Source organism: Eucalyptus grandis, chromosome 2, assembly GCF_016545825.1.
Source record: "Eucalyptus grandis isolate ANBG69807.140 chromosome 2, ASM1654582v1, whole genome shotgun sequence".
NCBI lineage: Eukaryota > Viridiplantae > Streptophyta > Magnoliopsida > Myrtales > Myrtaceae > Eucalyptus > Eucalyptus grandis.
The window spans coordinates 58,152,439-58,176,457 of record NC_052613.1 but is presented as its reverse complement, the minus strand read 5'-3'; the positions used below and the strand labels follow the sequence as shown (position 1 = coordinate 58,176,457).

General features: G+C 39.8%; 2 protein-coding genes across 7 annotated transcripts; both read left to right on the top strand.

Annotated features, from left to right (window-relative positions):
- The first annotated feature begins 5,054 nt into the window (after positions 1-5,054).
- LOC104434139 (nardilysin-like) lies at positions 5,055-18,305 on the top strand. 3 transcript variants are annotated; one of them, XM_018869309.2, is made up of 20 exons: positions 5,055-5,487; positions 5,637-5,712; positions 5,937-5,983; positions 6,595-6,707; positions 7,023-7,096; positions 7,223-7,318; positions 7,408-7,527; positions 9,508-9,741; positions 10,320-10,468; positions 10,909-11,065; positions 11,589-11,741; positions 11,889-12,268; positions 12,340-12,390; positions 12,714-12,863; positions 13,767-13,949; positions 14,830-15,033; positions 15,233-15,339; positions 15,893-16,046; positions 16,715-16,836; positions 17,502-18,305. In XM_018869309.2, the coding sequence occupies exons 1-20, from the start codon at positions 5,176-5,178 to the stop codon at positions 17,743-17,745; spliced, it is 3,126 nt and encodes a 1,041-aa protein (XP_018724854.2). In that variant the 5' UTR covers positions 5,055-5,175; the 3' UTR covers positions 17,746-18,305. The 3 variants fall into 3 exon arrangements, with proteins under 3 accessions (XP_018724854.2, XP_010045418.2, XP_018724855.1); XM_018869310.2 differs by having other exon boundaries at positions 5,138-5,487; positions 6,603-6,707; XM_010047116.3 differs by lacking the exon at positions 12,340-12,390.
- Positions 18,306-19,476: 1,171 nt separating this feature from the next.
- Positions 19,477-23,440, top strand: LOC104434138 (UDP-xylose transporter 3). Of its 4 annotated transcripts, none has more exons than XM_010047115.3 (9): positions 19,477-19,589; positions 20,075-20,136; positions 20,243-20,399; positions 21,086-21,270; positions 21,673-21,740; positions 22,015-22,147; positions 22,305-22,466; positions 22,553-22,825; positions 23,043-23,440. In XM_010047115.3, exons 3-9 carry the CDS (start codon positions 20,279-20,281, stop codon positions 23,157-23,159), a joined length of 1,059 nt encoding a protein of 352 aa, XP_010045417.1. In that variant the 5' UTR covers positions 19,477-19,589; positions 20,075-20,136; positions 20,243-20,278; the 3' UTR covers positions 23,160-23,440. The 4 variants fall into 4 exon arrangements, with proteins under 4 accessions (XP_010045417.1, XP_010045412.1, XP_010045414.1 ...); XM_010047110.3 differs by having other exon boundaries at positions 19,478-19,589; positions 20,233-20,399; XM_010047112.3 differs by lacking the exon at positions 19,477-19,589 and adding an exon at positions 19,621-19,870.
- The last annotated feature ends 579 nt before the right edge of the window (positions 23,441-24,019 follow it).

Genomic DNA, 24,019 nt, shown 5'->3' with positions numbered 1-24,019 from the left:
ACTTGAAATTTAAGTAACGCACGACAGCGAATACCTTGAATCTTGTAAAGAGTAAATAGAATTTAGAAGAAGATATATATAAAAAAAAAAAAACCTATTAATTAAAAGTAAGCTCGGGGTTGGGTCTTCCTAGACGGTCTGGAAGCGAGGTTGGTACGCTAAAATAGAAGTAAATCTCGTAATAGACAAAAGCATTTGACCACCTAAATACTAAAGAAAGAGTAGAGAGCTTATAGTTGAAATACGGCCGGCCGGTAATTTTGTCCCTGCCGCACCGTGGACCTTGAGAAGCCGCGTTTCTAGTTCTACTTAGCTGCCTTGCTGTCCGAGATTCTCCGAATTATCCGACATTCTCCTCTCTTTTTTCCCACTTCCTTTTCGACCGGCCCAATCACATTGGCATTTTAGTACCGTTTCCCCCAGTCGTCTGCCGTCTGCCGTCTGCCGTCTGCCGTCCGCCGTCCGCCAAAATGAAAACAAACAATTCACCTGCTTTTTGGTCTTTCCACCCCTACTAAGAAAATCCATACATATCCTCTCTTCCTCTTTGTCTTTCTGTCAATCTATCTAATAGACCACCGAGAATGGGGGAGAAGGCAACTCTAGCAAAGGCGAGACTGGAGCTCGAAGAATTGTATCTGGGCATCCCCGATGAGTCGGTCAACTTGACGTTCCAGGACCTTGTTGATGTGAAGAAGCATGCCCATCTTCATCCTCTTCATGCTCTCTCCTCCTCTCCTTCCACCGCCGCTGCCTTGGACCCCATCTCTGAAAACAAACCTGCAAAATCAGAGGCAGCGGCAGCATCTCCTGTCTTCCGGAAACTGCCCAGTCTTGATTTCAGTAGAGGCTTGCGAGCATCAAACCTTCACCATCCCCTTAAACATTCTGACCAACCCTCCATCCGGGATTCCCCAATAGGCCATCGATCCTTTGTTGGCGAGGACGGCAATGATGATGAGTACCGATATGGACACAGCCATGCAAGCTCCGGCAGAAACACTCACTTGGACATGAGGGGTACGGGTGTGGTGGAGAACAGCAGCACGGGTCATGATGACATGATGAGCATGAGCATGAGCGTCAGCATGGCCACTCATGGCCAAAGACAGCGACCCGGCATCCCCCACTCCAATATCTGCACCATCTGCTCCACTTACATCTACATCTTCCGACGTCGCTGCCTCGTACGTGTTCATTAGACTTGTAATATTACTTAAAATGATAGCTGCGCTACGGGGATCTCCTTCTTTACCCTTCTACTCGTCAAAATTCGATAGATACAGCAGAAACAAGTAACCATTAACGACGATAAGGTTATTGGGCGCAGGTGTGTGGAAGAGTATACTGCAGGCAGTGCGCGAGCATAGGCATGGGAGAGATGACCGAAGGCAGAAAATGCGTCGAGTGTCTTGGCCGGAGATTCAGCCAAAGGTACCCCCATCATCATCATCATCATCATCATCGGCCCCAATCCTGCCGTCTTTCTTGATGGGCATACTATAGAAAAATACTAGGATAATCCTTGTGCATCCACCCGTTGACCTGCGTCTGTTTCACCACGCATCCACGTGCATCCAACAGCATCTAGTTCAATAATGAGTAGTAATGGATATGGTTAACATGTGCCGTGTCGTGCGTGGATACGTAGGTACATCCAGAGGGCAGGCCAAATTGGGTGCTGCTCTAGGTGTCCGAGCACGGTGAAGCAAGCCGAGCTGAAATGGGCTGAGAAAGGACCGAGGAGGACCGCCGAGAGAGCATATGGCCGCGGCCGCATGGCCACGCGGTCCAGAAGCCCGGTCACCTCGAGAACCCCGACCAGGGCCCACCCCAGCAGCATCAGCATCAACGCAAGCAATCCTCCTTCCTTCGTCTACTCCCCTTACTCTCCTCACAGTCAACGCCACCATATTCCTTTCTAAATCCCACGAATGACTTGTCGATTTGATCTTTGTTGCTTTTTGCATGCCTTCCCTTTCATTTATGCTATTTCGGGTCAATCTTATCGATGGGGAAGAGGATTATCTCTGACCTTAGCTAGGTTATCTTCAGCCTGCTTTCCTTATGATATCTTTATATATCGAACAGCTTATTTCAAGCATCTTATTCTTTTATATGTACATTTAAGGAAAACTGCTTTGCTTATTCTAAATTGGGTTGAAACGGTCGAATGGTATTATACTAAATACTAGCAACTGCAAATATATACGCAAACTAGTTACAGGAACCAAGCTTGCCAATTACTTTCAGACCGAGTGATTCATGTGAGGTCCAAATGAGGCAATTGAATTGCTCTACCCGGTGTGTGATAGATAGTGATTCACATTACCATTTGCGATAATTCTCAAAATTCTTTTTGGCAAGTGATTTAAGAGAATTAACATCCTTTCAAATTTGATCCTTGGCAATTTGAGGCTCTGCAACTAAATTAGATGTCTATTCTAAAAGAGTCCCCATACAACTTTCAAAACAAGGGTAGGGATTCAGACATATATCAAATTTCAAATGTGTTTTTTTAATTGTAAATTGAAAGCGAAAGATTTCATTATTTTGAGCTGCTCTTTTGAGCTTTGGACTGGATTGATCTAGTCTCTTTAATTTTTCATTTTACCAATGTAAAATCACCATTTGCAAAAGGTGTGTTTTGACAATAATAACTATCAGTAGCCCAATTCAGTAAAATATATTTCAATGTTCCAATGGATCATACCACCGCTTCATACTTGGTCCATTCAATTTTTTTTCTATGAATAGTAAAGCAAACTAAATTCTTCCAATAACAAGAGAATGATAAGAAAAAAAATACGATGATCATAATATTTAACAACAAAACTACCAGTTGATTCACAACAAAGGTTTTAAGATTTTATTTTGAAATTTAAATATTATCGTTGAGGTGTATTAGTATGTTAGAGTGCACATGGTAACACTTTTTGGTTGGGGAACAATTTCTTTTCAGAAATAGTTCTTTTTTATTTCTATTTTGGGAAACAATTTTTGAGTAAAATAAGGTGTTTGGTAATTACACAAAATTTATACTTTTGAAATAGAAAAATAATATAAATGCATTTAGGACAAATCAATTTCTTTTTTGTATTTATTCGTTTGTTATTCTTGCTCACGGTTCGGCCGACCGCCGACTGTCGGCTAGTGCCGCCCATCCACCGGTGGGCGGTGGTCAATGGTGACTTTGGGCGGTTGGAGGTGGCTACGGTAAGAGAGAGGAATAAAATTAAAAAAAAAATTGGGTTATTTCTAGAAATTGTTCTTGGGAACAATAAGTTACTTTTTTTTTTTTCTTATTTTTGCTCCAAATCTATTCCTAAGTTACTTTCCTATTATGGGGAATAGAAAAACAAGTTGGCGTTACTAAATGGATTTATGCTTCTTTTTTTTTTTGGAACAAAAGAACAAAATCGGGAGAAACATAAATATTACCATGCAGGCTCTTAAGGGCGCGTTTGATAACGATTCTATTCTGGGAAATAACTTTTTGATGAAAAATGATTTTTTTTTTTTCTGTTTTCGGGAATAATTCCTGAGTATAGAAACGTGCTTGGTAACTATAAAAAATTTATATTCCCGAGATAGAAATGCATTTGGTAAAATTGTATAATTTTGTTATTTCTTTAAATTTTTAATATTTTTTATTTTTTTCTTTTTTTCCTCTCCTTTGTGGCCACTCACCAGCCACGACGGTGGTCAATGACCGATTAGGAGAGGTTCGGTGAGCTCGCTAGGCCACCGGCGAGGCCGAGCCATCCTAGAAGTGACTCAGCGAGGTCGAGCCTCGTCGGTGGCTAGGTGAGCTCGGCCTCACTAAACCTCACTTAGCCCAAGCGAGGTCGAGCCTTGCCGTAGCTCGATGTCTCCGGGGGCCGGTGATGCTTCGGTGAGGTCATCAGCCCTTGTTTGGCTGGTCGTTGGCGCCGGCCATGGCCAAGGCCAATAACTAGCCAAAAGGAAGAATAAGAAAATAAAGAGAAGAAGAAAAAAGAAGAAAAAAGAAAGAAAAAAATTTGATTCTAGAAATTGTTTTCGGGAACAAGAAGTTACTTTTTTCTACTTCTTATTTATGTTTCAAATCTATTCCCAAAAACATAAAAATAGATTTTTTGTTCCCAAAACAAAAATTTTACTAAACACGTTTATATTTTTCTCTTTTGTTCCCCGGAACAAAATAATAGAGATTTTTGTTCCGGGGAACATAAATTATTTTAACAAACATGCCTTAAGTTGTGGTCGTGGTTTTCTAATTAAACTGTACAAAAGCAAGATAAAATATTTTAGAATTGAGAAAGTTAACTAAAATCAAATAAAAAATAGGAAGGAACTACTTATTAGGTTTTTGTGCCATTTTTTATTTATTATAAAGACCATTGCATCATCATCATCGTTATTATTATGGTGTTCATTTGATATTTTTAACACTTTTTGGGGTACAGTACATGAATGATCCGACTAAAAAAGAAGTAACGAGACTTGCGACATAACCTCTAAAAAAATTACATATTAGGTGCGCACAATCGAAAAAATAGATGGAGGATCGATGTTATGACAAAACGAAAATTGAGGGGATTTTGCATGATAGTTACAAGTTTGGAACTATCCTAAAAATTCAGGGCATTTTGTGTAATTTCTGGTAATTAAATTTAAAGAAAAATGACACAAATAATTTTTGAGCTTTCATTTAATATATAATGTGATTAATGAATTTTCAATTTATTTAGTGTAATATTAAATACAGTCCCCAAGTTAAGAGAAAATTTATAATGGGGTCCTTTCATTAAATTCAACATCAAGAATAATATTAGAAATTTTCATATAGTTGAGGAACGAAACATGTTGAAAAGATTGAGGAATTATATCGAATGGATTAAAAGTTTAAAATTGTATTGTATATTCAATTAAAATGCGAATATCATAATAAATACATTAAAAAAACTTGGGGATGACAGTGAACGTCCGAGCAAAGTTGGATGCCGCGCGTGAGGCGGGGGGGGAATGGAGGTTCCGGGCTTCCCCAGTATAAAACCGAAAATGAGGGCCGCAACCCGAGAGGCGACCCCTTCTTCTGCTTCTCTCTATCCTCTCTCCCCACGCAAAGCACAAAAGGAAAGGAAGGAGAGAGAGAGGAAGAAGAAGAGACGTTGACTGAAGAGAACGAATTACATGGGGCTCCCTCCTGCATTCTCGTCGGACGACGCCGTCGTGAAGTCGCCCAACGATCGCCGGCTCTACAGGCTCCTCCGTCTCCACAATGGCCTCTCCGCCTTGCTCGTTCACGATCCCGAGATTTTCCCCGACGGCACTCCCCCCGCTCGCCACGCCGACGGCGATGATGAAGAAGAGGACGAGGAGGACGAGGACGAGGACGACGACGACGACGACGACGACGAAGAACGAGAAGAGGACGAAGCAGACGACGGCGAGGAGGAAGAGGAGGAGGAAGAAGAGGGACCCCAGCACGGCCAAACTAAGAAGGTCGCCTTTCTTCTTCTTCTTCTTCTTCCTTTTCTGTTTTAGCTTGCCTTGGTATTCGAACCATTCGAACAAAGCTGGTGCGATGTGAAGGAGAGACCGTACTTATAGTCAGCTCATCCTCCCTCCCCCACCCTGCTGTTTCGATTCAGGCAGCGGCAGCAATGTGCGTGGGAATTGGCAGCTTCTCCGATCCTCACGAGGCGCAGGGTCTCGCTCATTTCCTAGGTTCGCTACTTTCTACCCTCTTTCCGCTTCTCTCCTTCGCTGTTCCTCCCTTCCCAAATCCTGAGGGATTGGGTTTTCCCTTTTCCGGAATGGTCGGTTATTCAATGATTTCGATTCAATCCACACCTTTCGCATTACGATACCACTGCCCTCCTGGTGCCTTCCATTCCTCTTTTATCAGTGTAATTGCAGCCTTTGATTCCTAATTCCTTATACCCGTGCAGAACACATGCTCTTCATGGGGAGTGCAGATTATCCGGATGAAAATGAGGTCGGTCAGCGTCGCCTCTTAGTTTAACATCTGTTGGAGCGCATAGAAAACTTGACTTCCCCGTTTCCTTTCATAGATTAAGTTTTGGCTTCTGAAGTCGGTCCTGAAATATATTTACTAGTGCTATTTGCATGGTTTTACTCGCATTGTGTGCTTGGAATCTGTACTTTGACAAAAATGGGATCTGTACTGTGACAAGAATGGAATCTATAGTGTGGCAAGAAAGCAGGAAAGCATGAACAACTATCGGTTGAAGTTATGTTTTCTGTTTTTGGGTGAGTAGGTTGGCAAGTTATTGAATCATGAAGAATCTCATGTTGTATCTACTATTTTTGATCCATTAGAGTGCGGGGATATTACGTCTTGGGACTCACACGTGTATGTATTTTCTTTCAGATCAGTAATGAAAACTACATAGGATCTTTACTTAGATATTTGGGGTCGAGATGAAACTTGATCTCCTCACTTCATGATGGCAGACATCTTGAATTTACTTACTCGTGCACACGCTTCTGCTTGATTCAAGAACTTTTTAATTTGTATGTCCAAGAGATATATGATGAGTCAGAGAAGGGTTGTTTCGCCTATGTGTTGACTCTCTTCTTTGCTAGTACGATAGTTATTTGTCCAAGCATGGAGGCTCCTCAAATGCATACACAGAAGCAGAGCACACCTGCTACCATTTTGAAGTCAAACGGGAGTTTCTGGAGGGTGCATTGAAAAGGTGAAGATCTAAATGTGCACTTCTATAAAGAGTCTGTTCTTCTGACAATGATGAAAAAGAAAGGAGTGTTGTCTGCCTTTATGATTAGTTGCTTCTTGTATGTTCCATAATTTGGAATGTAATTATAATTATGACTTTTAAGACATGATGTTCATGCAGCATCTACTTTTTTTTTCTACGAGGCAACTCGTGATTGATCGTATGAACTACATAAAATATTAAACAATTGTTGTATTCTAGTATGCTTGTTTTGACATTGACCTTGTCTAATGAGATGTCATTTAAATATTGTGTCTGCTCCTGTTGCTTTTTCAGATTCTCTCAGTTCTTTATTTCACCACTAGTGAAAATGGATGCTATGGACCGGGAGGTGCTTGCTGTAGATTCAGGTACTGTTACTTTTGTGGAGTTTATTCTCCAGAAAAGTTACTGCTTAAGTTTTGTCACTCTGGGTATATTATATGGACATGCTGCTAATAAATTCTGGCATTTATGATGTGAATCACTGCAAGCAGAGTTTAACCAGGTTATGCAAAGTGATGCTTGTCGTCTTCAACAACTCCAGTGTCATACTTCTACACCAGGTCACGCATTGAACAGATTCTTTTGGGGTGCGCTTCAATATCTGATTTGTTTTCTCTTCAGTGATTTAGTTTACTTGCGTGGAATGTGTTCTCACGTATAAGTTGTCTGATGGAAGGGAATAAGAAAAGTTTGGTTGATGCAATTGAAAACGGGGTCAATTTGCGGGAGTGCATTTTGAAGTTGTTCAGCAATTATTACCATGGGGCTGTGATGAAGCTAGTTGTTATTGGAGGAGGTAAGTGCACTTTCAATGTCACTTTTGGTGCTACCGCCTTTTTTACATTTTTCCCCCTAAGATGCAGTGAATGGTATCCCATCTCTATGTACACTTGAATGGCATCAAATCAGGTCCGAACTAGGAATACGTTTTCATATCACGTATAATTTGAAGTGCATTTGGCCATTGAGTATTGTAGGGGAATTGTGTTGGTTTTATGAAACTTAGGGAGGTTGTTTATCATCATTTGGCAGTCCGGGAGGGAAGTAAAAAAGTCAAAGTGATAAGTCATCTGTTACTCAGTGTTGACTTAAAGTTTTGCTTGATGAAGTGGCAGTTGCAAATTTTCAAATCCATGGTTTTAGATTGAGACATGGAGTTACAATGTCATCTTTTCTGCCAGGCCTTGTTCAAGTTTTGCACTACGTAAATCCATTTTTTTGCCCTCATTGAAGTCACTTTACGGCATTGTTTTGAGAATTGGGAGGATGAGCGAACCAATTAGGGGTTCTGCTAGTGGTTCAACTAGTTGGAATGCTGGTTCATAGATATTGATGTCGTAGTCCTGCAGATTTTGTGCAAGCACACATTTACGTTAAAATGTGGGGTAATAGAAAACTGGGGTTGAGAAGGCCTGAAAGGACATCGGAAGATGCTTTCAAAAAAGATCTGAGCATTTGACGACCTAGTATAGAGAACAGCATAAGATTTATGTAGCCAACCCTATTTAGAGGTAAAAGGTGGTTGTTATTATTGTTTTGAATCTTCATCGAAGTTGACATCACCTTGATAGTCTACTGCACATGGCACTTGGACACTCATGGTCACATCGCTTAATTCAAATACTCAACAATGTCACACCATGTTACTTTTGTTTCATAATGCGCGATGCTGGGAATCTGCTAGCCGAGCCTCATGACCATGCTTAGTCCTAGATCGGCCACATAACTGTAAATGAAGTCCCATAAGCAAGCTCAAAATTAGTGCGATTCCAACATGTAGATATCCCAACCCCCAAAGAAAGGTCACCTCAAGACCAGCTCGAGTCCTGGATTAGCAGATTTTATGACTGGGATTACCTGGTTTCCCAAAAGCTTTTGATCATGTGGCTGAGACACGTCTATGCCCTTTCAATTAACAGATGTCTCCACAATTTTCCATCTCGGTCTTAATTGATTTAAAACATGATCATAGTCCTAGAGCCATTCGAGAACTGAGAGAGGAGACTGTCCAGCGAGATAGGATTCCATGTTGAACTGGATAGTCAAAACCTTAGCCGATTTGGATGAGTAATCATAGATGAAAGTGCCTTGATCTAGTTTTTGACCATCTGTGGCTAAGTAAAGCAAACAGGATGTAAAGCCACTAGTCGGTCTAACTGGTTGATTACTTTTCATTTCCAAGCTTCCTGCTAGTTATCTAAGTTTGAATCTAATTGCCAATACATCTCAAACACTTGTTGCCGCATGACGCCTACTAGACAAGGCAAGATGGACTGGCTTAATTTGTGCCCCCTCCCTGAAAAGAATGATTAGATAGACGTGCCAAGGTCTGCACTTCTGGCAATCCTTTCGGTTCATTTGAAGCAATAGGAATGTTGACTGGTGTGGTTCCATCAGTCCAATCAGCCCATCCATCCTGTCCAATTTTCATGATGATGAGAATTTGTTGATAAAACAAGAAACATTGATGTTGGGGATTTTGATAAGACTTCTCATGGACTTCTTGTAGATTAATGGGATTTGACTTGAGTGCATTGTGCACAATATCAAGCTAAAGAAGTCGAGTGCCTTTTATGTGGAAGTAGATACATTTTCCCTATCTAAGAAGTAGCTAATAGGATTTTATCGTTGTTTCCTACTGCTGTAAGTTTCAGATTGACTTCTGTAGTGCAACTATTGTGGTTAGATGTAGAATTAGGTGGTATAATTTGGTGAGTTTCATAGAGTAATTTGTTAACTTTTGTTGTGCAAACGTGAATCCTCTCATATGCTGCAGAGCCTCTGGATGTACTTGAGAGTTGGGTCACGGAATTATTTGGCAAAATCAAGAAAGGTCCTCCAGTACAGTTTGAGTATGAAAAGGAAAGAGCTATCTGGAAGGCTGGTCAAATTTATTGGTTGGAAGCTGTCAAAGATGTGCATGTCCTCGACTTGACATGGACGTTGCCATGTCTGCGTCAACACTATTTAAAGAAATCGGAAGATTATCTTGCACATCTTCTCGGTCATGGTACTTCATTTTATTTGCGTTGTGCTATTCTTTATACTCTTGCTATTCTCATTGATTGATTGGTCTCGTAATTCTCTCTTTTCGCCTAACTGTTTCTGGCTTTTTCCTATCTTCCCATAGATCTTGATGGAAAATACTGCATTTTGGTTTTTGCCTTAATCTAGAGCTGCTATGGTTAGTGATTTTTGTGAGTGAATAAATAAGTATACGGATGTGTGCGATTGTTTTGTATGTATGTATGTATCTCTACCTATGTTTATGCAGACAGACACGCCCGAGGACAATTGTGGCAGGAAGGTTTGGCTTCACTCACCTTATATGCACAGTGCTTGCATTCTGATGCTTGAGTTTGATATACTTTTAGAAGAATTTGGAGTACAAGATCCAAGGCTGTGATAACTTGGACAAAAGATCCGGTTCTGTTGTGCATGTGCACATAACCCACCTGAATGCATATAAATTTATATAAATGTGCATATGGGAGAATATCTACATCAGCTGTTCATTCTCATATGTTCCTAGATTATCTGTTATTTGCACAATATACTTTTAGATGATAAAATATGGTAAATTTTCAGAGGGAAGAGGCAGTCTGCATTCATTTTTTAAAGCTAGGGGTTGGGCTACTTCTCTATCTGCTGGCGTAGGGGATGAAGGAATACATCGATCTTCAATAGCATATGTGTTTGGGATGTCTATTCGCCTAACAGACTCAGGCTTGGAAAAGGTAGCATGGATGCAATTTTTTTTCCTATTTAGAAGTCTTGTTAGCTGATATCTCCCACAGTGGCTCATTTATTTAAGGGATAAGTGCATTGGAGTCATAAAACTTGTCATAAATGTGTAATTGAGTCCTAAAACTTTTAAAAAGTGCAATTAAGTCCTAAAACTTCCAAAAAGTGCAAACAAGTCCTAAAACTTGTCAAATTTGTCCAATTAAGTCCTTCCATTGTAGCACTTTTTGAAATTTTTAGTACTTAATTGCACTTTCGTAACAAGTTTTAGGATATGATTGCACTATTTGAAAGTTTTAGGACTCAATTGCACTTTCATGACAAGTTTAGGACTTCTAGTGCACTTATCCCTTTATTTAAACAAATTCCTCTCCATTTAAATGTGCTTTTCATTGTCTCATATATTTATCTTCTTTGTGTGCTTGTTCTGCAGATCTTTGAGATGATCGGCTATGTTTATCAGTATCTCAAATTATTGCGTCAAGCTTCTCCCTCAGAATGGATATTTAAGGAATTGCAGGATATTGGTAACATGGAATTTAGATTTGCTGAGGAGCAACCTCAGGATGATTATGCTGCTGAACTTGCTGGTATGTCCTGTTATAATTTTGGAGTCAACTCTGTCCTACTACAGTTGTAGGCTATGTTAAGAGTCATTGGCTCATTTCCAAATTTGGAACCCAAAGGACAAATTTCTTCCCTTGAAACACTTCAATCTAGTATTTAGTGGGCGTGTCAATCATAGTTTAGCTATTGCTGTCGGATGAAGTTCACCCTATTTTAGACTGAACACCCATTTATTTGCCTCGGATGATTTATCATCTATTTGAATCACTAGGAGGTTTTGAAAGGGGGACGTCACAATTCAGCAAAAATAAAGCAAATCCTTTTCTTACTTGTCCTATGGTGATGGCACAAGTTGCTGTTGCTTTTCTCTTCTTCTTCTGGCATATTTTTATTCCCAAATTGATGAATGTTGAGCTAACTCTAGGATAAGTTTTGCAAAACGGAATAGAGCTTGTTTTGTTGTTTGGAATTCTTTCTACATTCTTCAACCATAATTGCCATGACCCATTTAATGGACCTAAGCTATGTTGATCAATCTTATTGCAGAAAATTTGCTTGTTTATCCAGCTGAGCATGTTATTTATGGAGACTATGCTTACAAGGAATGGGATGAGGAGATGATTAGGTACCTTTTGGGTTTTTTCTCACCTGACAATATGAGGATTGATGTTTTATCAAAATCCATCGACAAGTCAAAAGGTAGTGTCACATTTGACTTGGGGGCTTGCAGTTATTGCTAGCTTCAGTTCTTGTTGAAAGGAGCCATGTAACTTTTACATTTGGCATTGTGAAATGAGGTCAAATTACTTCTCAATTTCCTCTATTGTTCCCTTTCTTCTATTTCAGATATCCAGATTGAGCCTTGGTTTGAGTCCTGCTATATTATGGAAGATGTTTCTCCAGCTCTGCTGGGCCTTTGGAAGGATCCTCCGGAAATAGATTCCTCATTGCATCCACCTTCAAGGAATGAATTCATTCCACGTGACTTTTCCATCCGTGTGGATGAAGTGCATAATCATGTTTCTTCTGTGTCGTCTCCAAGATGTATACTGGATGAACCGTTGATGAAGTTATGGTACAAGCTAGATGATACTTTTAAACTTCCTCGTGCAAATGCATACTTTCGTGTGAACTTGAAGGGGGGATATGATGATGCAAGGAGCTGCCTTATGACTGAATTGTTTATTCTCCTTCTTAAGGATGAGCTCAATGAGATCATCTATCAGGTAGCAATTACTCTGTTTATTTAAACTTTAAATTATATAGGCCTTATTGACTTTCAAGTTTGTTGCTGCAGAGAGGCTTTCAAGTTTGTTGCTGCAGAGAGGTCACAGGAAATGGTTATAAAGTATGGGTTATTGAATCATTGGTGTAGTAACTATAATCCGAATGGTTTAAGTGATTGGGTTTGGAGTCATACATAATGGATATACATATCCAGCTTTTTTGAGACAGACTTTAAGCTTAGTCCTTGTATATAGCATGCCATTTTCTACGCATATGGTCTTTATGATATGGAGACCATGGCTTGTTTGAATAAAAAATGTTATTATTTTTGGTTAGTTGATGAACTTCAGTGATAGTGACTTTTGAGTATTGAAAGTAATCATGTCAAAAGTTGTATGTTCCAGCTTGGATGTTTGACATGACAGGCTTTTTATCTGGCTGCAGGCAAGTATTGCCAAGTTGGAAACGTCAGTGTCATTCTTTAGTGACAAGTTGGAACTAAAGCTCTATGGGTTCAATGAGAAGCTTCCGATTCTTTTGTCCAAGATTTTGGTCATTACCAAATCTTTTTTGCCGACTGACGATCGTTTCAAGGTATAAGGCATTTTCCATGAAGGTCAATACAATTTACTAAGGCCTGCATCATTAGCATTATAAGGAAGACGCCCTCTAAATAGAAAATTCAATGTTATTTTGACTTGGAACAGTCAAAGAACTGAGGGGCTTCAAATTTACAGTTCAATCATTTCTATCGGTTGGACGTTCACATCAGCATAGGGTGGCATCATTTATATTAATTAGTTTGTAATGTGAAAACTCTTTTCTTGACACATGGTGTTACCCAGTTTAGACGTATAAGGTGCATTCCAATTTTCCCAAATGCATAAGTTCGAGTGTCGCTATAATGCGTGTGGAGCTATATTTCATGTGTAAGAAGCTTATTTTGTATGAATTTTGTAAAAAGTTCACCTGGGGCATTCTTAAGCAGTCAAATAAAGAAATAGTGTTATTCTGAGACAATCAGTGCTTTGAAAATTGAATATTTCCTTAAGCATATTTAACAAATGCCTTGGGGGTATCTATAAAAAAAAAAAAAAAAAACCCAAGTACTAATTGGTAGGAACTGAGTAAAGTTGGAGCATGGTTGAGTGTCATTGGATGTTTCTATGACTTGGAGAGGGCAGGAATTTGATACCCAGTACGTCGTCCACCGGTGTTACATTTTTATAGATGAGATCTGGTTAAATTGGGTTGATTGGTTTGCCAGGTCAACTGGTTGAACCGGTTCAATTAAGAGATTGCAATCCAATCACCTGACTTAAATACATTATATCTTGAAAATAAAAATTACTATACAATCAAATAGATGATTGATGATTTTTTTTTCCTTGAAATCTAAAGTTGCAGTTATGCCTAAGTTTTGAGAGAAAGGGAGACAAAAATATACATCTTTGATTGTGCAGTTTTGTTGCTCATTTTAGCTGTCTTCTTTAACAGGTTATAAAAGAAGAGTTGGAGAGAACTCTGAGAAACACCAACATAAAACCCTTAAATCATTCGTCATATTTGAGGCTGCAATTATTGTGCAAGACTTTCTATGATGTTGATGAGAAGCTGCATTGTTTGGGCAATTTGACTATTGATGATCTGAAGGCATTCATCCCTGTACTTCGTTCCCAGGTAAAGTAGATTATGATCAGCTTGGCTTCTTGTACTCTAAACTTAGTTTCAACAAGCGCTTTACCCATAGTGTGCTTTTGAGTTCCTTATGATGTTGATTCCATGATAAGCATTCATTTGGAGAGACTGATATAGGATAGAGATCCATTCTTTTACATATCCCAATAAACAAGATAATTGCTCCCTCTTTTGCCTCCATGTGCATGGTTTGAAAGTAGTCCATTGGGGATTCAGTATACATAGTAATCTAATTGTATTACACTAGTGCACAATTGATGCCTGCAAAGTGCGAGAGAAGTTTATTACTTCCTCAAACTTTTATTAAGCGAGGAGAGTAAAGCACTGATCTTGGACAGATACTGGAGTTATATTTTATGGGCTACTAAGGTGGTGTTTAGGGCATGGTTCCAAAAAAGCAATAGTAGGTGAATTTAATATTACTCTGGTATAAGTTTTCAATAGATATTAAGATCCAAGAAAATTGATGCTTTAGTCTTTCTTAGTCCTCTTTTCGTTTGGGAGTTATAGGTTCTCATCTTAAGTACCACGACTATTCCAGACAAGCTGTGGGGGAAAAAAGTGTCTTCTGTTGAACGTAGTCTAAAAATAGAGGAGTAAAAGCAGTGCTGTTTTCAGGTATCCAATGAAGATAAAGAAGGGAATGTTCTCCAGGAAATGAATGTCATGCTTAATTCTTAGTTAAAAAATCTGTTTACTTTTGGAGCCGAAGAAACTTTTGATTAGATGCTTGGGTTCTCAATGACTAGGCAACCTAGTAACAAAGAAATATTTCTGGTTTCATTACAGATCAGTATATGCAGATTGCTGGGGGAGGTTTTATAAACGATCTTTATTGTCAACTTAGTTTTCATCTTGACAGCTTTATATTGAAGGCCTTTGTCATGGAAATTTGCTTGAAGATGAAGCTATTGTTTTATTGGAGGCATTTAGAGTCAACTTACATGTCCAAGCACTTCCAGCTGAGATGAGGCATAGAGAACATATTGTATCTCTTCCTTCTGGTGCAAACCTTGTAAGAGATATCAGGGCGAAGAATAAATCGGAGACAAACTCTGTTGTTGAGGTAAGTAGAATAAGTAATTGTGTGTTTTCTTTCTTCCTTCTGCCCTTGTTTCTTTTCCGTGCTAAGCATATTGAAGATAACCGAAGAGTTGCTCCCATCAAAATCTAGAAGTTAGATATAAGTTGTATGGTATCTGATCTTCTTCTACTTGTATCCATTCAGTGATGTCCATTTTACTCTTATATTCAATTCTATGCAGCTTTACTTCCAAATCGAACCAGAAGGGGGAAAAGAATCAATCAAATTGAAGGCTCTGATGGATCTTTTTGATGAGATAGTGGAAGAACCTCTGTTCAATCAGCTAAGGTTGTCATTGTTGCTGAAAGCTCCTCATACATTCAGATATTATGTGCCACTTGAGCATCTTAGCTCATAGTTGAGCAATTTGTTTCCATGATAGTAGTAAGAGGTGGAAGGCGAACTTGTCTTATTAATCATGTTGGGCCTCACTGCATAAAGTTGGTTCTGCTTAGTTGTGCCATTCTTTACTAGCTGACAATAGAATGGGCTGTCATTTTCTCCCATTTACATACATAGGGGTGCAATTTTCAAGCTAGAGCTATGTGTGATGCGCTTCTTTTTCTGGTTGTTGTTGCTACATTTTTGTTCTTTTTTTTCATAAGCTACAAATGATTTGTAGTTCAGTTACAATTCTCTGTGAGTTGAGAGTAATATTTTGGTCTTTAATGGTTTCTCAACAACAACACTATTGTTATCGGGAATAATGAACTCGACTGAGGAGAATCTATAGTTTTTTCCATGTGACTTGGTTGATCCTTTTTTTCTGGATAAACGTTCTCCTTTTTCCGGCCAAATCATCTTCTAGTTTCTTAATTATTTTTATTACTCTTCTGTGCAGGACTCAAGAGCAGCTTGGCTATGTTGTCGAAGGTAGTCCCAGGGTGACATACCGCATTTATGGGTTCTGTTTCTGTGTGCAATCTTCCAAATATGACCCTGTCTACTTGCTTGGGAGGATTGACAAGTTCATAGACAGTCTGGAAGAATTACTGGTAAGCATCTGTGTGCCTCTTTAATCTACATAGATACTTTTACTGCTCAAAAGCTCTTCTCATACTTGTTGGTAGTGTGCTTATTACATTGCTAAGTGAGAACTGCTGTGGTGGCTTATCTCCCTTCCGGTTGGTGGTAGATTTATGATGACGTTATTTAAATCAGTAATTGTTTTAATCTTGGTATGAGGGAGGTATTTAGAATAGCTGGATAATATCACCAGAAAATGTGGATGTTGGTTATTTATATATCTGGTTAATCTATGTACTCTTGTGGAAATGCTGCTTTTGTCTAAGTTGATGACATCAAACAACTGTAACTAACTTAATTCCACTAAGTGTGGTGGGCTGAATGGATTTTTTTCTACCATTGTTCTTGATATGTATCAAGTCTTTGTTTAAGTTATGATGCTTTTGAGCAAGGTGGCTCTTCCAGTGTAGCTTATGGTTTCGATATACTTATTGAGTTCATGCAAATATAGGATATGGCATACCATGAATACTTAAAAATCACGTCATCTACATGAATGGTTATTCAGTCTTGTAATGCACCTGATTCCATGGTTTGTTGAGGCCTTCACTGGTCTTAGGGATTTAATATCATCAGAGTCTGCTTCTCGGAGAAGAATTCCAACTGCTCATCATGTTTGGAGATTTATTTGTTGCAGGGTGGCCTTGATGAATGTACGTTTGATAATTACAAAAATGGGTTAATATCGAAGCTGCTGGAGAAAGATCCATCCTTGACGTATGAAACTAATCGATTCTGGAGTCAGATAATTGATAAGAGGTATTATTTTTAATACAAACTAATTATGACATTAACGTATTTGATAATTTCTTTAAGTTGTTTTGTTTCTATCGTGCTTTGACTTTCTCAAATATTTTAGGTCGTCCTTATTAGCTGCTAAACAATGTGAACTTTAATGTTATCTATGAATTTTTAATCCATCCTTGGGTTCTTGGAGAATGAGCCTTCATACGTATGAGCATGGATGGACTATTTGACTTGCATGTGCAATATCTTAGTTAGCCAAGGTTTAGGTACAATACTTTTGATTAATATGCCTGAAATTTTTTGAGGTATTGCAAAAACTTGCAGCTCCAATCACATTATTATTTACATTTGCTTGCCTTGGAATGATTAGACAGCCATGCAAAAAATTCTTCCGCAGTATCGAGAGGTGCTGATGGATTTTTTTTCTTTGCTTTTTATCCCTCGAAATACGATACAAACTTAGTGAGGTTTTCTCTTTTGATCAACTCTTTGTTCCCTGTTCTGGTGCAAGTGTAACTACTCTCTTATGTAATGGTGTACCTACAGTGAATCGTCTTGATTTTAAGGTGCACAATCTGGAAGCTGACTATAGATCCATGATTGTCCTAGATTGCTTCTTGTCCTTAAAATTTTTTATCTTTTTGAATCTCAAGCGACATGAATGTGTTTACTTTCAGGTACATGTTTGACTTCTCAGAGAGAGAAGCAGAAGCTCTCAGAAACACCAAGAAGGATGAAGTCATTAACTGGTATAAAACATACTTGCGCCAACCATCTCCCCGTTGCAGGAGACTTGCTGTGCGGGTATGGGGTTGCAATGCTGACTTGAAAGATGCTCATGCACAAAGAGGTCCTATGCAAGTCATTGATGACCTTGCTGCATTCAAGTTGTCATCAAAATACTACCCAGGTCTTTGTTGAGCAGATGCTACCTGGAGAAAAATAGTACTTGTTTGAACTATAGATGATCTCCAGGAAAGCTAGCTGCTGGGGTCAAGTTCGACTAATTTCTTCTTGAGATGAATTTACAAGGCCGTGGGAACTGATGATACACGACGATGACATGTCTAGGTTCCCAATGATTGTTGTACTCTTTAAGTGCAAGTGCGGGGTTTCAGGACCTGCCTTTGACCATCGATGAAGAGTTAAATTCCTTTTCATTGAAAGGCGGGAATGTCAAGGAAATAAAAGATCCGAGTACCTTCCTAGTAAAGGATTGGCCGAAAAAGGAAGATTATTTAATAAAGGAAGTCATTGTTCTCTTCCCTTTACCTAGTAGAGACTGCATTCTAGCTTATTTATCATATTCTTTGTTGCTGCGGGGATGTTGGTTTTTTTCTGGTCGGAAGTGTGGATGATTTTTAGCCAGCTTCAGCTTGTTGCTTCTTCCGATTGTAAGACATTCTGCGGAAACAGTTTTAAAAAGCTGTTGGTAAGGACACAGTAATGAGGATCGACTATTATTGCTTTATTTTATTTTATTTTATTTTGCCGGCCTATAATTTTGGAGCTTTCGTATTGATGCCGGCGTTGGCCTGACATCTACGGAAAATTTGCTAGTCTCACTTCAATTGCCCATCAAGATGTAGCACACGTGTCATTGTTTCCTTGGTTGAATCTATTCTCCTCTGGGAAGAATCGCGATGTCAAAAATTACTTGCTCAACATTTGAAGTAGGTGCTCTTGATTGCTGTCGTAATAAGACAAAAATATTTAGAGTAGATGCTTTACACGAGAACTCGATGTTGATAAATTTTGATGTGCGATGCCTGTACTTTGGACCTTTGGTCACTTCGAGCCTCCCGTTTTATTTCCTAGGAAAGTGATGGTTGAGGGAACATCTTTTCTCGTTCTCCAAATGTGGGGGAGGGAAGCTACTCGAGAATGTCTGCCTAACGGGAAAATGTATTTTGTCGGTGGAAATCCGTATTTGAACTGGAAAATAGACGTGCCTGCCACGTGATACTCGGAAATTATTTTCCTTATCATGGTCGTGGGTTCGTCAATGATAATTACCACATTTTCAGCTGAGATAAGTTGATTTATAAATGCGTGGATCTGGCAAATTGCATTCCACACCTCTATCTATCAGCAGCATCCTTGATCTCCCACGGTCAACCACCGCCTGGACGAGCTCTTGCCAACCACAGCGGCATTAGTTGTCCTTTGTCACCCTCGATCATCGCTGGCACCTAATAACAAATAAGTGAGCAGTCCTATTATCATGATTGTTTATTTGTGGTCACGGCACGATGGATATCTCTATCTCCATCGATATTCACTCGTGATTATCGTCATCGGTCAATGACTATGCTAGAATTAATGATTAATCTCGACTTCACTAGTCATGTCATTGCAGTAAAATTATTCCCGATCATCTCGTTTACTTATTCGCCATATACATCACGTCATTTTTGTAATATGTCGTAAGGTTATACTTTGTGGATAAAAGGGAATGGCGTGGGTAGAGCCTTTGTTCTCGTAAGGGAAAGGGAGTAAACCAAAATGTAAATTTGTGTGCAAACAAAGAGGGAATCTCGTATGTGTGTTTGACCTTGGAGGCGGACGAATAGCTGGGAATGCAGCAGGGACAGCACATGCGAAAGGGACGAGAGAGAGAGAGAGAGAGAGAGGCGGTGGGTTTGGGGGTTTGGGTGGGCCTCGTGGGATCGGGATCGTCGATGCTCCGTCAACAAAGAAAATGAATTCATAAGGGGAGGGATGTGCCAGTGCCAGTGCCACCGCTAATCGTTATTGGTAATTCGGTAAGACATCCCCCAATCAAATCGTATACTTAAATAATCAAAGTCATCATCCCCGTCCCAGTCTTGCTCGTTGAATTTTTGGTCATTTTCCTCTCCCTCCTCCTCCTCGGTCGCTCCCTGCCATCCTGCCTTCCTGCCTTCCTGCCTTCCTGCGGGCCTTCATTTTTCATCCGGGGGTTTGCCGATTTCGATGGTCAAAACCTGAGTCCCATGATCTCCCTTGATCTCCCCATCCTTTGCCCACCAGCCTTTCTTCCTCGATCAATGCGATTCTCCCTCCGGTGACCCTCTCTCTCTCTCTCCCTCTCTCTCTTCTCGACGTGTGTATGTTTCGTTGTCGTTATTGTGGGCCTTTAAGGGGTGCAGATCTAGGGTTCTTGACTGCTGAATTTGTGTTCCGATCGCCTTCATATTTCCGTTTCATACCCCGACTCGTGGTGTCGGCGGATTTAACTCTTTTGTCTGAATGTTGTTATGGTCGACAGTTGAGCTGCCCTTCTTTCCCCCACCCCGAAATTCAGGTTTATTCTCCCCGTCGAGAACGCAGGTATGAGGCAAATTTGCTTTCTTTTTTACCCGGCATCAATGCCGGCCTTCCGCGTCTCTCCCTCTCGACTTACGGGAGTCAGTGATTTGATCGTAGATCGATCCAGATCGCGGAGGGGGGCGCTCAGTAGGACGTACTGAAGATGAGTGAGAACAAGGGATTCCAGCTGGGCACCATCGGAGCTTTGAGTCTATCCGTGGTATCTTCGGTGTCCATCGTCATTTGCAACAAGGCCCTCATCAGCACCCTCGGTTTCACGTTCGGTGAGTATGGATCTCGAATCAGATGTCGCCTCCATAGCTTCCTCCTTTTCCTAGAATTAGGTCTATCCAGAGAATCGTCATGCACATAAACTCACGGTAGTATTGGATCCTCCGGTGCAGTTGTCGCGTTCGAGCTACGTTTTCATTCTTTTCGAAAAACAAATTGGTGAAACCGGCTGTAAATATTGCCTTTTGATGGTGTACTTGGAGGGTTTTGAAGTTTTGGCTACTGGATTCTTCTATCTTTTGTTTGATTCTACCGAGTAGAATTCACTTGGAGACCACCATGACGTGGGATGTGAGCACTTGGCTTTCTGATTTTTATCTATTGAAACTAATTAGGATATTGTATATCCATCGTTTCTTCATTTACTGCACATAAATTACTAATATTTGTCAATTGCAGCATGCTGTTCGTTTATCTTTGTGCTGAAGGATGCTACTGTCTCATTTTTAAATTTCGGTTCTTCCAACTTCAGACACGGTCTTGATTCTCGGATATGTAACTGCTTGTTTGGCAACATTTGCTCTACTTCCCTGACCATTTTTAGAGTTATATTAGCGATTTAAATCCATAGCCCCCTTTTGCTTGAATTTACTTCCTATATCGTGGGTGTAAGAAGAATGTAGCTTTTTGGGGTTTTCCAGAGCTTCTTGATTCACTATGCTAATCGTGCCTTATGCAGCCACAACTTTGACAAGCTGGCATCTGTTGGTCACATTCTGCTCGCTTCATGTGGCATTATGCATGAAATTGTTCGAACACAAGCCTTTTGATGCGAGAGCTGTCATGGGATTTGGAATACTGAATGGGATATCGATTGGATTATTAAATCTCAGTTTGGGTTTCAATTCTGTTGGTTTCTACCAGGTAACACTTGAACCCTTTTGCTACTTGAAATGTTCAGAACACAGTCCATGTTATCCATCTTTCTAGGGACCAAGCTTTTTCATTTTTGAACATCGTGCCATTTGCCGAATAATATGCAGATGAAGATCAAGTAATCTCACATTCTTATATATTTTGCCGAATAATATGCAGATGAAGATCAAGTAATCTCACATTCTTATATATTTTCACAGAGTACACTTCACATTGATTGTTTGTTTTCTGAATCACTAGGGCTTACCGAATGCATGTTCGTGGAAATGATTCCTTACTTGAAGTGGTCTCTCTGAAGATTTACCTCTGTTTAACTGTAGTGATTTTTCCTCTAGCCTAAGCCTTCATTCTACTAAGATGGCGAGATCTTTGTTGGTTTTTTACTCTCAGATGACAAAGCTGGCAATCATCCCCTGCACTGTTCTCTTGGAGACTCTTTTCTTCAGAAAGCTATTTAGGTGGGCCCTCAGCAATGTCCCTCTGCGGCTTGTAACTCTTGTAATATGAATATTCCTTGTGTGAGTGACTAAGTGTGCTGGGTACTTGTAACTTGCTAAAACAACCCCCTTCGAAACCCCACCGGCCCCCCAAAAAAAAAAAAAAAAAAAAATGAAACCTGCCTGTTGGTTGACTTACCTTTCAGTTTGTGTATATCATATAATTTATGTAGTCTGGCTCCTTCTGCTGCAACTTACGTGATAGTTTACTCATGCTTGTTAATTGTTGTTGCAGTCGGAGTGTCCAATTCTCGCTCATAATTCTTCTTATTGGTGTTGGGATTGCAACAGTAACGGATTTACAGCTCAATGTTTTGGGCTCTGTCTTGTCACTGCTTGCAGTGCTTACGACTTGTGTTGCACAGATTGTATCCTCAGTGTTCTCATCACAAGTATATTGTCTCTCATTTCTCTCATTTCATTCATCACTTTGCTCAGTTGACTATATGTATTTCTAGAACCCTTTTATTGGCCTGGTTTTTATCACTATTCTACTTTACTTGAGACCTTAATCACGATTCTTAGATGACTAATACAATCCAGAAGAAGTTCAAGGTTTCTTCAACCCAGCTTCTGTATCAGTCTTGCCCTTATCAGGCAATTACGTTGTTTGTCACGGGTCCTTTTTTAGATGGCATGCTGACGAATAAAAATGTTTTTGCTTTCAAGTATACCCCTCAAGTGCTGGTGAGAGTCGACTGCCTTCCCCTCCTTTGCTGAGGTTTATTCTCATAAATGGTTGTAACTAACTAAATATACCGTCTTCATTGCAGTTCTTCATTGTTCTCTCCTGCTTGATATCTGTTTCTGTAAATTTTAGCACATTTTTGGTAATCGGAAAAACATCACCTGTAACATATCAAGTCCTTGGACATCTGAAGACTTGTCTGGTTTTGGCTTTTGGCTATGTTCTGCTTCACGACCCTTTTAGCTGGCGCAACATTTTGGGTATCTTGATTGCCGTAGTAGGGATGGTACTTTATTCTTACTATTGCACAGTTGAGACCCAGCAAAAGGCTAATGAGGCATCCGCTCAGCTGACCCAGGTATTCATTTGTTGGCATTTTATTGTTTTACATGATATCCTTCTCTCATTAGTTTCTCAAACAATCCTTTGAATTCTACGGTGCTGGAAAGTTACTCTTTTCTTTTCCTGTCATCTAGTCTTTTGTTTTATTAGTTGTCTCTTTGCTTTCGTCTTCTTTGTCGTATTGTTTTATAGACTTCTAATGGGAGCCTATGCTCTTATCTCCATGATGTCAGCCCAAGGAAAGTGAAACTGATCCGCTAATTGGTGTGGAGAACGGAAGTGCAATCTTAAGTGATGGCGTTGTTACAAAGGGCCCTGTGTGGAACTCAAACAAGGACCTACATGCATGAAGTCATCCACCTTTAATTAGGCATTTTAGGAAGCAGCAGCTTAGGTGAATTGGTAGTGTCTCAAAGGTACTGCTCTACCAAAAAGTCCTGCTGGATTCCTGAGATCAAGACTACGATGCTCTATGTGAAGTTAGATTTTGGAGTCAAGAGAGATGTAGCTTATACAGCAAACTTAATCATTCTTTTTCCTTGTTGATGTTTGGAGAAATGTTGACCTTAAATACCGAAAAGAATATTGGATGTTTCTTTGATGCATTTAGCTTTCTTCATACTAAAGCAAACATAGCGTCTTTTGAGGCCTTTCTTTCCCCCGAGTTATCGTTCTCATTTTCCTTTCCAGTTGGTGAACGTGCATCTAGTGAGTGTTACAAGCAAGACATAAATTGAATAGAACCCTAATAGCTTCAAAATTCTGGAACGAGTCATGGGATTTTTTATTTTTTTTTATTTTTGGGGCCGGAGTTCTAAGTCATGGTTCAAACAGGGAAAAACCGTGCGCTCATCCGTCGGACAGGGAAAATATGGATAAGGTGAAGATTTGGGTTTCTTCTCGTAGACGTTGCCGACAGAAATTTTTTTTATTGACAAGTACATCAATTTTATATGGCTACCAGTTAGTGTGCGTATGGGTCATCAATCAAACCATCGTGGGACTTTTCTTTACCATGCTGCGATCGTGATCGTATAAAACTTTCTTTTTTGATCGTGACATTCATCCTGAGGGTAAGTCAAAGTACATAGTTGGATTCGGCATGCTTCATCCCTCGGTGTGGAATGCCCCCACATACCCTATCGTACTTTGACATCACGAGCACCTCTGGTTGCCCTTAACTTCCGGCATCTATCACGGGAGAATCTTA

Bases quoted from the DNA above. Each gene is read 5' to 3' on its own strand.
- LOC104434139 (XM_018869309.2), top strand. From the start codon at position 5,176: ATGGGGCTCCCTCCTGCATTCTCGTCGGACGACGCCGTCGTGAAGTCG. The intron at 7,319-7,407 runs GTGCGCTTCAAT...GTCTGATGGAAG, and splicing joins ATTGAACAGATTCTTTTGGG to GGAATAAGAAAAGTTTGGTT. The intron at 12,269-12,339 runs GTAGCAATTACT...TTGTTGCTGCAG, and splicing joins TCAATGAGATCATCTATCAG to AGAGGCTTTCAAGTTTGTTG.
- LOC104434138 (XM_010047115.3), top strand. From the start codon at position 20,279: ATGAGTGAGAACAAGGGATTCCAGCTGGGCACCATCGGAGCTTTGAGT. The intron at 22,467-22,552 runs GTGAGAGTCGAC...TCTTCATTGCAG, and splicing joins AGTATACCCCTCAAGTGCTG to TTCTTCATTGTTCTCTCCTG. The intron at 22,826-23,042 runs GTATTCATTTGT...CCATGATGTCAG, and splicing joins CATCCGCTCAGCTGACCCAG to CCCAAGGAAAGTGAAACTGA.